The sequence below is a fragment of the Dysidea avara genome, chromosome 1 (assembly GCF_963678975.1).
Source record: "Dysidea avara chromosome 1, odDysAvar1.4, whole genome shotgun sequence".
NCBI classification, from domain to species: domain Eukaryota; kingdom Metazoa; phylum Porifera; class Demospongiae; order Dictyoceratida; family Dysideidae; genus Dysidea; species Dysidea avara.
The window spans coordinates 46,481,665-46,496,598 of record NC_089272.1 but is presented as its reverse complement, the minus strand read 5'-3'; the positions used below and the strand labels follow the sequence as shown (position 1 = coordinate 46,496,598).

Sequence of the window (14,934 nt, the reverse complement as noted above, 5' to 3'; positions counted from 1 at the left end):
CATATGTCCTTTATATGGAGGTGTCCTTATTTTAAGGGGTTTTTAAAAAAATAATTACATAATCAGTTTTAATGCACAACAAGACCAGACCAAGTGGTGGAACAATACCATGTGAACCAGAATAGCAACAAAAGTGATGTTATTGAGCATGGGTTACCTACAGTGTGTGGCCTCTACTACACTATCCAGACAATTAGTAACCACAAAAATTTTATACATGCTCCATAAAGACATGTCCGGATTACTCCATATTTCAATTAGTTATCAAGATGGTTGGCTATACAGATTATGTAGTTTATCCTGTTTGCAGTTTATTCTTAAAGTGTACCATGGCCAGCTACTATCATGAACCACAATTGTGGGTTCATAATAAAATGTTTTTTGCAAAAACTCTAATAGAACACACACCTAAAAACCACCTTGGAAAGCATCCTCAACTCAAAACAACCCTCTAGTGGTTCTTTGCAATGAATATTGGTCCACTAGTGAAAAGGAAACAGTATGTGTATTTGGGACACAACTGAAATTCGCCGTTTTGTTCATATTCATATTATACTTCTTTTGTTTCACTCATGTACAGCAGAAGTTATCCACTTTTTCGAGCTAAAAACTATATAGTCATGCTTACTGAGTCCTTCCGCATGTCCATGACCTATTAATAAGCCCGTATTCCACAGATTGTGAAGCACATAGACCTCAAAATTTTTCTAAGTTCTCTTTGCCATTAGACCATTGGCAACAGCTCCATATACTAAAGAAGCCATATAAGAATAAAATTACAGGATTTCATTGTGCGAGCTCTTTTGGGTTGTGGTGGTGTATTATTAATATTATAAGAGAGGCACACCCCATTGTGGGGCATGGCAATAATTAGAGTGATAGAAGTGACACATTGTTATCACCTATTGTCGGTCCGTAACAGATTTGGGGGCTTGTCCGGGAGCTACCAGACACTCATTAACAACTAAAGAATATAAAGTCTAAGCTGTTTCACCTGTGTTTGTTGGCCTATGCACCGTGATTACGAATCCACGGAAGGATTCTTGTGGCAGATCGCCATTTTGTTGTAATCCATCACTCTTATTCCTTGGTGCCTGGTGTGAATAGGCGCCTGTAAAGGTGAACAGCTTGTGTTGTATGACTTCTCTGTTGCTCTTCTTTTTTATTTTGGTAGGATTCGTTACTTGCGTCAATCTTCCTCGTGCCGCAGTGTTGCTGTCAAAAGAAATGGACAATTTCTAAATGGAACCGACATTGTAAGCTTTTAACTTGTTGAAGAAGAAAGAACTTACCAAAGCTGCAAGTCATTATGGACTGGACATTCCTGAGAACGTTACGAAAGCAGCAATTAAGAAGGTAGTGCTCGATTACTTAATGGAGGAAGAACTGATCACCGAACTTGACTCGTCAGACACTATGAAAGGTCAGCAGTTACTGTATTAGAATTGAAATGTCTCGAGTTCCAAGAACGGGAATGAGAGAGACACACAGCTGAAGCTGAAAGAGCTTGTTATCAAGGAGAAGGTAATCACTATGCAATTAAAACTGAGAGAATTAGAGGCCTGCCCAATTGCTGCACCCGCACCCACAGTGAAGTCTACAGGCTTTGATGTCAGTAAGCATATTAGACTAGTCCCTCCCTCTCAGGAGAATGAAGTTGACAAGTACTTTATCCACTTTGAGAAGATAGCTACTAGCCTGGAATGGCCATGGGAGGTTTGGACTTTGTTACTACACAGTGTGTTGGTGGGAAAGGCTCAGGAGATTTATTCAGCTCTACCTGTGGAGAAGAGTGCCCAATATGACGAAGTAAGGAAGGCTATCCTTAAAGCCTACCTGAAGCTTACCAACAGAGGTTCAGAGACTCCAGGAAGAAAGATGGTCAGACTTATGTTGAGTTCACTAGAGAGAAGGAGGTTCTGTTTGATCGCTGGTGCATGGCTAAACAAGTAGACAACAACTACCACAAACTCAGGCAGTTGCTCCTTGTAGAAGAGTTCAAGAAGTGTCTTCAGAGTGATGTCAAGGTGTACCTAGATGAACAGAAGGCAGATGGCCTACACCAAGCTGCTATACTAGCAGACGACTACTCTTTGACTCACAAGACTGCATTTCCAACAAAGTCGGAACAGTCTGTACTTGGTTCAGGTCGTAAAAGTACCAAGACAGGCAGATTCTCACCACCCATCACTAGAAGCAGAAATCATGGTCAGGGCAGAGGTCGTTTTGACAGTTTTTGTGAGTTTGCAGGAGGACCTGTTTGTTATTATTGCAAGAAACATGGTCATGTCATGGCGGAATGTAGGGCACTAGATAAGAAGAATGCTACTAGGAAAACCAATGCCCTTGTGATCCCTCAGGACCAAACTACACCTGCTGTCCAATCTGAGAGACCAATACAACCCCTTCATTTCCAAAGGCTTTGTATCTTTATCCGAACAGGGTGAGAAGGTACCTATTAACATTTTAAGGGACACGGGTGCAACCCAGTCTTTGTTGGTCGATGGCATTTTGCCCCTGCCAGACAATACAGCTTCTGGTACTGTGCAGATCCAGAGTATTGAGCTGGGAGTTGTCATTGCACCACTCCATGTTGTCTCCAACTTAGTTAATGGAGCAGTTACTGTTGGAATAAGGCCCACCCTTCCTGTTAAAGGAATTTCACTCATCCTTGGCAATGACTTGGCAGGCAGTAAGGTGATGCCAGACTTGCAGACAGTGAATGGCTCTGATACTGAGCAAGTAGTGGATGATTCTAATGACATTTTTCTGGCATGTGCTGTTACTAGAGCAGCGGCCAGGAGAGCGAGGACAGATGATAATGAACAGAATGACCAGGCATCTGATGCTACAGCTAATAGTGTCAAGAATACTGTCACCTCCATGAGTAGTGTTACCCATACATTGGATGGTCAACTGACAGAAGGCTGTCTCTCAATGACTCGAGAACAGCTTATTAAGGAGCAGCAGGCTGATGTGGAGCTATGCCGTCTGATGGAAGAAGCTGTAGATGAGGAGGAAGTAACCAGGTATGCTAACTGTTTTTACGTTAAGTCGGGTGTGTTGATGAGAAAGTGGAGATTTCCTGATGCACCAGGATCAGATGAATGGCGAGTAGTTCACCAGATAGTACTCCCTCATTGTTGTCAACATGGTGTTATTAGTGGGGTTCATGATCCCCCACTGGGTGGACATTTAGGTATGAATAAGACATACCACAAAGTATTGGCACATTTTTATTGGCCAAAGATGAAGCGAGATATTGCCCAGTTTTGTAGGACATGTCATACATGCCAAGTAGTTTGGAAAGCCAAATCAACCTATTCCAGTGGCCCCATTAAACCTATTCCTGCTTGTGGAGAGCCCTTTTGTGATGTGATCATAGACTGTGTTGGTCCTTTACCTAAGACGAAGTTGGGTAAGTTGACCATTATGTGTAAAGCTACACGCTTTCCCGAGGCTGTGCCGCTTAGAAATATTAAGGCTCCAAAGATTGTAGATGCGTTAGTTAAATTCTTCACTTTTGCTGGCTTGCCACGTTCTGTCCAATCTGACCAAGGGTCAAACTTCATGTCGGAACTTATGCAGTAAGCAATATACCAACTTGGTGTAAAACAATACAAGTCTTCGGCATATCACCCTGAGTCACAAGGTGCTCTGGAACGCTTTCACCAGACCCTTAAGAACATGCTGCATCTGTATTGTACAGAGAACAACCATGATTGGGATCAAGGAGTACACTTGCTTCTGTTTACTGCAAGAGAGAGTGTTCAGGTGTCATTAGGGTTTAGCCCTTTTGAACTGGTTTTTGGCTGTACAGTTAGAGATCCACTTAAGTTGCTGAAAGAGGCGTGGCTTGCTGAGGAATCCTTGATTAATCTTCTAGACCAGGTAGCAGACCTGCGGTATAGGCTTGTACGTGCTAGACACTTTGTTCAGAAGAATTTGGCAGCTTCCCAACAGAAGATGAAGACTTGAAATGACACAAGAGCCAAGAGTAGAAGTTTTAAAGTTGGTGAGAAAGTACTTGTTTTATTTCCTATCCCTCAGCAACCTTTACAAGCAAGATATTTTGGTCCGTACACAATAATATGGAAAGTCAATGATGTTGATTATATTGTTGATACTCCAGACAGACGGAAATCTCAAAGGTTATGCCACATCATTATGTTGACGAAGTACCAGGGTAGGGAGTCTAAGTCAGCTTCTAATGTTGCTACTACTTGTGTGGTGCAGACAGTGCACCAAGATGACCAAGAGACTGTGTATGATACTGTGGTGAGTGATTCTGCATTATTGTGTAATTCTGATGTCTTAGACAATTTAGATAAGAAACTGTGTCACTTGACTTCTCCAGAGAGGGAGGAGATGGTCAAAGCCATCACTGAGTTTTCTGATATTTTTCCAGATGTACCAGGCAAAACTACCTGTGCACTGCACAATGTTGATGTTGGTGATGCCACCCCTATCAAACAGAATCCCTACTGTGTCAACCCACAGAAGCTGGAGTTTATGAGGAAAGAAGTTGACTATATGTTGAAGCATGGGATCATAGAACCAAGTCAGAGCAACTGGAGCTCACCGTGTCTGTTGGTTCCTAAGAGTGATGGATCCTATCGCTTTTGTACTGATTACAGGAAGGTGAATGCAGTCACTAAGTCAGATTCATATCCAATTCCTAGGGTTGAAGACTACATTGATAGGATTGGCTGTGCCAAGTATATGACTAAGCTCGACCTTCTGAAGGGTTACTGGAAAGTTCCTCTGATTCCTGCTGCAAAAGAGATTTCAGCATTTGTGACCCCAGAAGGGTTCTTCCGGTACAAGGTAATGCCGTTTGGCATGAAGAATGCCCCAGCCACGTTCCAGCATATGATTAACAAGATAATAAGGGACCTGGACGGCTGTGAGGCTTACATTGATGATGTTGTTGTGTTTGGTAGTACTTGAGAAGAACACCTGTTAAGAATCAAGGAATTGTTTCGCCGATTGAGTGAAGCGAACCTTACTGTGAATCTTGTGAAGAGCGAGTTCGGTCATGCTTACGTGGCTTATCTTGGGCACATTGTAGGCCAAGGTCAAGTGAGACCAGTTACTGCTAAACTATCCTGCCCCAACTACTAAGAGGGAAGTAATGAGGTTTTTAGGAATGGCAGGTTATTACCGAAAGTTCTGTAGAGACTTTGCTAAATTGTGTGAGCCACTTACTAATCTTCTGAGGAAGAATACTGCCTTTGTGTGGAGTGATACGTGCCAGAGAGCTGTTGACAGAGTTAAGGCTCTACTAATGTCAGCGCCTGTCCTCATGATGCCTGATTTTGGGAAACTCTTTAAACTCCATATTGATGCTAGTGATTTTGGCACAGGCGCTGTGCTACTTCAGGCAGATAGAAAGGGAATAGACCACCCTATTGGATATTTCTCTTATAAGTTCAATGTGAGTCAGAGGAATTATTCAACTAGCGAGAAGGAGACTTTAGCTCTAGTGATGGCATTATAACATTTTGACTTTTACCTCACCCCTGCCCAATTCCCAGTACAGGTGTACACTGATCATAATCCCTTGGTGTTTCTAAATAAAATGAAGGACAAGAATCAACGTCTTCTGTGATGGAGCTGGGCACTGCAGTCATATGATCTTTGTATTAAGCATATTCCTGGTAAAGAGAATATTTTGGCAGATGCTCTCTCTAGGTAATGAACACTTATACACTGTACTTTGGACTTAAACTGATATTTTCTTGTAATTTAGTTATTGGTTTTTTTGTTGTAGGGCTCTTATTCTGTATGCATCTTTCTTTATGGGGGAGGGGTGTGGTGGTGTATTATTAATATTATAAGAGAGGCACGCCCCATTGCGGGGCATGGCAATAATTAGAGTGATAGAAGTGACACATTATCACCTATTGTTGGTCCGTACCAGGGTTTTGTTGCAGCATTAATCAAGTACTCAACAGCACTTCTTAGACTTAGAAGATCGCATATAGCATCTCTGCATGGTGAGTATAGTCTACTTCTTCCTGTAAGCGCACAATCACAATTTGCTACGAACGACCATACAAGTGCTCTCTCAGAGACATAACGAAGTGATAGTGCTGATACCAGAGACTATTCATTGTTATGAATATAGTTTCTATAAACCATATTTCCTTTCCAAGCAAAGCCTAAAGTTGGGTGAAGTCAGTATTAGTGTTAATTAAAATTAAAACTATTTGTGAGTGCCATAATTGTCTGACCACATTCCGCCACATTCAGTGTAAACAACATGGCCTCATGCTGTTGATAACCCATGGTTTACAGTAGACATTGCAGCATTGACATTGCAGCATTGACATTGCAGCTACACAGTAACTGACTTTGTTGTGAATGATGTGTGCGTATGCAGATTAGCTATACTACAGGCTAAACTGTATACGTATACAATGTGGTGTGTGAAACAATTTATTTGTGGATGCCACATATTGTTTGTGGAAAGCCAAATGCATTCATATACATGTCCACAACATAGATTTCTTCACTGTGGTATACTCAATGGATACAATACTCACATGAACAACAAACTCTAGCTGCACAAACTATATTGTACGTAGCGTTATGTTATCATTTATACTACTGTGCATTAGTGAGCCAATGTTGTAGTCCATGCACCCATAGAAAATCTGCATGTGATTCTTCATATTGTGTACGGTCTTGGCTGAAATAATAAATGCACAACCACTGACTATTTTTAACTTATAATTATATGCATGTAAAAGTTCCATGTCTTCAATTGTCTTATGACAGGTAGCTAGCTCAGTATCATACCATTTGGTGTATGTATATTCATGAACACTGCATTAGGATACTAATGTGATGACAATGACTAAGAGACTAGAGTACTGACACATGTAGTAAGACAAGTTAGACAACCGCTTTGTGTAATGTATAGTCTCATCCACTGCCAAGAGCAGTCAAGTAAATAGAGTACTCTAATAATGCAGTCAAGTGTGTTTGATAATACCAAAGCTTACACTGAACTTGCCAGCCACTAATTGTAAATTGCTCTACGTATCTACAACAATTATCAATAAAACAAATCCATAACTGGATTAATAAAAAGTACACAAACTAGATGAATAAAAAAATTGGAAATATTAAAATGGGAATAGGGATTGCTGAAAAAAGCCACCAAACAAGAAGGGATTGCTGGGCTGGTAATGTAAACCACAAATCCCTATTTTGACTCATTTTAAAATTCCATGACTCAGGGAGCATGTAACTGAATACTTATGACAGAGAGTCAAAATAGGGATTTGTGGTTTACATTACCACCCCAGCGATCTCTTCTTGTTTGGTGGCTTTCTTCAGTGATCCCTATTCCCATTTTAAAATTCCCAATTTTTTTATTCATCTTTTTAAGAAGACCAGGGTAAGAAGATCAACAGCAGTACTTGTATATGCATTTATATGGCTTCTTGTAACTCTATATCTTATTTGTTGGGAAACTCTACAAGCAGCTACAAGTACTGGAAGTGGTCTGAAAGGTAACAGATTGATGCATCTTTGTTTAAATAATACGTGTGCTTGCTATTCTTGGCAAGTTATGCTGACTTGAATTCTCTAAAATTATTTATCTTGAAACTTTTAAGGTGCGATTCGGATAGTTTTTCCTAAATCCTGTCACATTTATTTATGGGGCCAAGATTCTTCTTTTCACACACTTGTTATAAAATGCAAATACATAACTCAGTTGCCTTACAAATGTAAGAATGTATAAAGACAAACTAGCATAATAAGTTGCTATGAATCTGACAATATTCAGTGTTGTGGACATTTGTTTGCATAAAAACAGAATGAAATTCTGTCAAGTTATAGGGTAAAAGGCATAATTTATGTGAATCACAAACAACATTATTATCATTTCATTAAACTAGTGTAAGTTGAAGCAAACTTAATGGAATGGTCATATCTTAAAGAGAGACCCTAAAAAATTTGTGTGAAAAAGTATCTTGATATGGTACAGGTTAGTACTAGTACAGGTTCTGATATGATTTGTTAGTTTGGTAAAGAATAATGATTATGCCATTCTTTAGCTCCAGACAAATGTTTCTGCTACTGCCACAGTAGGAAGGATAACTGATTTGAAGCCATTCACCACCTACACTTGTACTATACATGCTGTAGCTGGCTCTGCTGGACCTAAGAGTGATCCTATCATAGTAACAACTGATCAACAAGGTTGGAATTTATCAAGCACAAATAATCTTACACTATCAAATGTTTCAGCTTCAAACCCTCCAGTGATATTATCACTCACTACAATTGATAGTCAGTCAGTTCGTGTGACCTGGAGAACACCAACACAGCCTAATGGAGTATTGATCAGTTACACTATCACGTATACAGCTGGTGGTAAAACTATCACAACTACAGTTCCTTATGGAGGAAATGTAAATGAACATTCAATGTGTTGTAACATTTCTATAGGGACATATAGAATAACATAGTATTCTTTTATCTGCCAATACTTTTTCTTTACTGGGTATCATTGTATTTCTTTTATTGAATGTATTTTCTCTACAACTGTAATATCATAACTTGCAACATAAATCCATACATAAAAGTTATAGTAGAGATACCCTACTAGACCAGTCACATAATACTTTGCTCTATTGGAGTACATATCTCATGGCGAGATAAACTGTACCTCAAAAACGTCTCTGTATGCTGCAATTGGGGTTTAATTATTCTGGTATATTCTGGACATATGTATGTTTTCTAGACACAATCTTATGATATTACTGGACTGGCTCCATATCAGTTAGTCACAGTGACCATCACTGCTACTAATGGAGGAGGAACAAGTGGGAACAGTGAGGAAGTCACAATTAGAACTGCTGAAGCAGGTAAAACTTTGGTTTCAGTGTTGCATACATGTGGTACACTAAACACAGTTAAATAATGTATACTTGTTTGTGCACTTCCAAGTGCAACAAGATATGAAATTATAATTATGTATGTCAATGTGCATTGTAATAGCTGAGAGATGTTTACTGATGTATGTGATAGTGTACATTCTGGAAATATGTATTATACTGTACTTCAAACTGTATGATGACAAATTTATTTGCATGCATAGGACATTTGTGCATTTAGCTTTACATTGCATTGTTATTATTGCTGTCAGGTTGTGACTGTCAGGTTATTACTACATATGTGACCGGATCTGAAAAAACCTGACACAATCGTGCATTTTTTGAATTCCTGTTTGTTAAATATTTATAACCTACTTAGCCAAGTGGACCCTCTGCAGTCTCATATGCTAATAACTTTAGGAGTTACAGCTCTACAAAGTAGCAACAACAGAAAAATCGATTTGTACAGCAAGTATAGGGGAATTTGTGAACTGTGCATTTTTCATGCATCATGAAAATTTACGATACTGGACTCGTAGTCAATAAACAAAATATGAAAAAACAGCTCTGTTAGGTAGTCTTATGTAGTAAAGAAGGTTTAGAATTGGTTGCTAATGTTTTTAAAAGCAGTTTTGCTTGTACTCATGCCTGATATGGACATTGGCATAACAGCCTTACTGTTTAAGCTTCAGAGCTCAAACTCCTGACACAACATTGCTGTGAACTGGTTAACAACAAGACATGTTCAATTACAAAATTGGGATGCTTATTCAGTAGAAACCTCGATTTCAATTTTGCCATTTGAATTGTACGGTGATATTAAAGTCAAGATTTCTACTGAACAAGCAGCCTGATTTTGTAATTGAACACGTCTTGTTGTTGACCAGTTTACAGTAATGTTGTGTCGGGAGTTTGAGCTCCAAAGCTTTAACAGTAAGGCTGTTATGCTAATGTCTGTATCAGGCATGGGTACATGCAAAATCACCCTCTTCAATAGCAATATTTCTCTCTCAAAAAAATCCTCTCTAAATATCTTGCTAGAAAGCTTTTAAAACATTAGCAACCAATTCTAAGCCTTCATTAATACACAAAAGTACCTCATGGGGCTGCTTTTTCACGTTTTCTCCAGTCACCTCATAAATTTATTCGTCCAGTTTTGGTCAGTTTTATTTATGTTCCGTATACTTCGAGTATGCACAAATCGCAAATTTCCCTATACACTGTAAAAAATAAAGTGTGTACTTTGAGTGTGTCTGGCACACTTCATTTTTTACAGTGATATAGGGAAAATAAATTACAGGCACTTACAAAAATGGTTGTAACTTACCAATGGATTAAGCTACAGAGCTCAAATTTTCACCATCGTCTTCGCCATGAATAAGGAATCAGTTGCTGGGTAAGTTTGTCCTTTACTCACTTTTCTTAACTGCATCCAAAGGAAAAATTTGTAAAGAAAAATTGATTGCATATGATCGCTTTGACATGATGTAAGCAAACGTTCATAACTTGCATATCCTTGGGTCTACTGCAATGAAAAAAAGATTTCCAGCTCCTCTTGAGCAGGTGAGTACAATGATATTCAGGTTTTTATTGTTAGTCCCTTCCTTCACTAAGAGATATTCAAAACATTTATGGAATTTTTTACTATTATGCAAGTATTTCACCCATTCTATTCAATGCTATGTACTGTAATTTAGGTTTGCACGATTGTGTAGGATTTTCACAGATCCGGTCACATATTATGGTGTTTTATCAAATTCCTTATACTTGTGCAATAATGAAATGGGTAATTACCATATGGAAAAAACTGACATAGTAACAATGAGCAAAATAAATTAACAATCAACCAGATTTTTGTATATCTAGAGCATGCTCATGTGTTTTATACCTGTTTGTGACTTTGTACTTAATGGCTTCCATTAGATATAAAAAGTGACCAGCCACACTACATCTATCTATCTATCTATCTATCTATCTATCTATCTATCTATCTATCTATCTATCTATCTATCTATACATATATATATATTTATATATATAAACCATCTGCCACTCTGATCGTCCATCTGTCATGCCGCTTATTCAACAAACTTGGTGCGAATCAACACAATCTGTGTTGATAATGAAGCATTCATCATCCAGCTACTCTAAGATTATTGTCATGAGTTTGTACATGCTTCTGTTTGTTCTCTACAGCATGTAGAAACCCAAGGCATAAAGAAAACTTGAGATCTGTATTCCTTTGACACCACAGCACAAAGTGGTAAACACCTGACTAAAGTGTAGGAGGTTGTGGGTTCAAATCCACATGTTGACCCCTTTTTTATCATCTGGCCACTCGAGTATTGTTGTAGTAAATCAATATATGCTTTTGTTTGTTCTTTACAGAGTGATGAAGGCACTGATCATGAAAAGTTGAGCTTAATTCCTGCCAAAACCAGATAAACAACTGTGGTGATTTGCACACCACCCTTATCCCAAAGCTATTATTACTCAGCTGGGTTTGATCCCTCATAATGTTTTTTTTTTCTATTTTGGGGCCTTTTTGGTACACCTATTTGTTCTATGTGTTCCATACAATTTTTATCCACAAACTCTTATGCTCACAGTTTTTCAGCACTGGCACATTAGACTGCCTCTCATCATAGGAACTCTTATAGCACTCTTTTGTGGTAAGGCAGGAGAATTACCAATGTATTTTCCCATCTCTCTTCCCAGCATAGACGATCCAGCTATTAAAGTTGTGAGTATGCTGCCTACAGCAATGTGCCAAATTTTAAAATTTTAAATTACTCGCTCTCTGCTAAAAGTTCTCCACACAGCATAACGATACATACATACAATGCAATAACAATATACACAGTAATTTTTTTCCTACAGCACTAGAAGCGCCAAGCAATTTTAGTGTTTCAACCACAACATCTTCTACGATTACATTTAGCTGGGGTGATGACCAACCTGATGGGGTGATCAGTTCTTACATTATTATATGCTCAGAAGGAAACAACTTTACAGTAAGAACTGTACTACATACTGTATATAGTTAAATGTACTGTATGTTATATGTACTCACCTGTAAATATACATGTACAAACGTCTATCAAGATACACAGTAGTGTGTTGTGCTGCCAAGAAAGACAAAGTGCTACAGTGTGCGTATAATGTATTTTTCACACATGCATAGATCCATGGTCTCAATCCAAAGCTTAGCTGTACCCAGGTAGAGCAGACTGCACACCAAATTTAATTGAATTTGCTCCAGCCATTCCTGAGTCACGGGCAGTCAAAGTTTTATTTTGTTCTTTATTTTATTTATTATGTGACTCATTTGCTTGAAATATGGGAACATATAAAGAACGTATTAAGACAAGCTCACATAGTAAGTTGCTATGAATCTGATAAATAGTCACATTGTTGTGGGCACTTATTTGTGTAAAATTAGACTGAATTTTTGTCATAACTACAGGGTAAACAGTACGTATATGGGAATGTCTTGAAAATACCCAGGCTAGCCATCATTGCAGTGCCTTTTGATGGATTAAAGACAAAAGCTGCAGAATTACAACAAAATCTGAACAATAGTATATCGCAAAGTTGAATTACTTTAATAGAACAGTCAGTCATTATGGGGTAAAAAGTTTTTTAAAATGTTGAAAAAAAAAGTTGTAAGGGTTTGCCTTCTCACTGAACACCCAAATCCTAAACCACTGAATCACTGCTATCACAGCTGTTCATTTCACTTGATTTCCACCTTGTTAATAAAATTCCTAGTTATACAGCCAAGAAAGCTGGTATGCTATACCGTGAATATATTAGCAGGAAGAAAGAAAATGCATGTTTCATGCATGCATAACTCCATGGTCCCTTCTTGAAACCATACAAATTGAGCATTATAGCTGCCCACCACCTGCAGCACCTCAGGTTTCAAATTTAATCACCTTACGCATTCATAAAATACAAGCCCTCAAAGTTAGGCTTAATTTCCTCGTTTTTCTGGGGGCCTAATTATTTTTCTTCTTTTTGTACAAACTAGTATAAAATGCAAATGTGCAACTCCATTGCCATAAAATTTGGTGTACATTAAGGACATACAGAGATGAATTCATAATTATGGTACAAATCTGATATTATTCATGGAGTTCTGAATGATTATTTGTGTACAAAACTGACACCTGCAGGTTGCACTTCCTAAGGGAATGGCTTGAAAATCAGTTTGTGTATAGGTTAACCATCATAGCTCTAAATTTTTAAAATATTGCAGTGACAGCTACAGAGTTACAAGGAAGATGCAACATAATGCAAAAATCGTAGGGGTCAAAATACTTCTAATAGAACAGTCACTGAGTAGCAAAGAGCACAAAAAAACGTTGACAAAAAACCTCCATACCCAACTCCCAAATCCTTAACTATTGAGCAATTGTTTTCAACTACTCAGCTTAGCTAATCTATAACAGCCAAGCAGTGAAAAAGGGTGCAGCTTTCCAAAAATAAGTTAGTATAAAAGAGATGTGATGTCAGGTCAAGAAATGGTATATCAATACTTGTTGTATTTGTATATCATATATCTAAACCAAAACAGCCAAGCTGTAAAAGAGTGCGGCCCCCAAAAAGGCCAGGATAAAAAAAGATGTGAAATCCAAGGTGGCAGCCAAGAAATGGCTGTGATGGTAGGTTAATGGCAAAAAAATTTAATTACGAGAATTCAGGTGAATTTTGTGCCGAATCCTAGTGGAGGAGGCAACGCAAATTCACCTGAATTGTCGTAATTAAAATTTTTGTCATTAACCTACCATCACAGCTATTTCTTGGCCGCCACCTTGGATTTCACCTCTTTTTTCATCTTGGCCTTTTTGGGGGCCGCACTCTTTTTTTTACACCTTGGCTGTTTTGGTTTAGATATGTATGTAGCTATATGACTGCTCAATATGAGGTATCTCAAAATATGCGTTTGCTGCATACATGTATGGTCGGTTTTTACGTTATATATAACTCATTGATATTTAAACAGATTCCCACTGAAAGTTTTACCTTAATAGTATACCAAACTGTCCAAGAAAATTTGACTAGTTTGCATAAGAAGTCAGGTAGGCATACACTGTTGCTGACTGCTCTATTTTATCTCGTGATTGCTACAAATGTAGTCTATTTTATCTTATCCAAAACAGCCCAGTTGTGAAAAGAGTGTGATAATTGGCTAGTGTGAAAAAAAAGTGGTATCAAAGGTGGTGGCCAAGAAATGGCAGCAATGATATTACTGTATGTCAATTAATTTGTAACCATTTTTGGTCACCACCTTTGTTATCACATCTTTCTCATACTGGCCTATTTTTGGAAGGCCTCACCTTTATTCACAGCTAGGCTTTTTTGGGATTTGATTTTTGTATTTGTATAGCTACTGTATGTTGGCATTTGTCACAGGTAAGCAGAAAAACTAGATTTGAAAAGACATTTGTAGCTACTATACTTTTGAAATTTTGTGATATTTTATTTATATTACGTGTCACTAGTTGCTAAACATTGCATGTATAAAGGGATCTAGAAATGCGCCTGGTACATGTACATGCATGTATGGTTGGTTTTCATATATACGTAACTCGTTGATATTTAAACAGATTCCATTACATTGCTGAAGGTTTACACCTTGATAGAGACCTGACACATGCAAGAAAATTCAACTACAGTGTAGTTTTCATTAGTGGTTTAGCCAGTAGGCATGACAACAAATTGTAGCAAAACCAACTGCTTTATTAGAGTATCTTGATCGAGTAACTCTTGTGTATATGTTTAGTATGTAGTTAGCCTTACTATTTATTTGAAAAAAATATAGCATAGAACAGGCACTTTTTCTCAGTACTTTTTTACTACAGTAGAGTGCACATTTTTCCTGAGCATGCATGAAAATTGTGTTTTGTTTCTTCCTGTAAACATACTCATGGTGTGACACTGACTTTCTTGGCTGCATGACGCACTACCGTGTGTCTTGATTCTGGTGCAGTAAACTTGAACTTATTTTTATATAAGGTAGAAATTAAGTGAGATA

The 14,934-nt window shown here is 38.1% G+C and overlaps 1 protein-coding gene across 2 annotated transcripts in view; it reads left to right on the top strand.

Moving 5' to 3' along the window:
* LOC136265857 (uncharacterized) overlaps window positions 1–14,934 on the top strand; it is a 425,715-nt gene that overhangs the window by 395,351 nt on the left and 15,430 nt on the right. The window contains exons 81-84 of one of the 2 annotated variants that reach the window (XM_066060794.1): window positions 8,073–8,217; window positions 8,266–8,429; window positions 8,762–8,885; window positions 11,775–11,908. In XM_066060794.1, the coding sequence (XP_065916866.1) occupies window positions 8,073–8,217; window positions 8,266–8,429; window positions 8,762–8,885; window positions 11,775–11,908 (567 nt within the window). Of the gene's footprint in view, window positions 1–8,072; window positions 8,218–8,265; window positions 8,430–8,761; window positions 8,886–11,774; window positions 11,909–14,934 lie in introns of those variants that run through there. The other variant, XM_066060798.1, reaches the window with a different exon arrangement.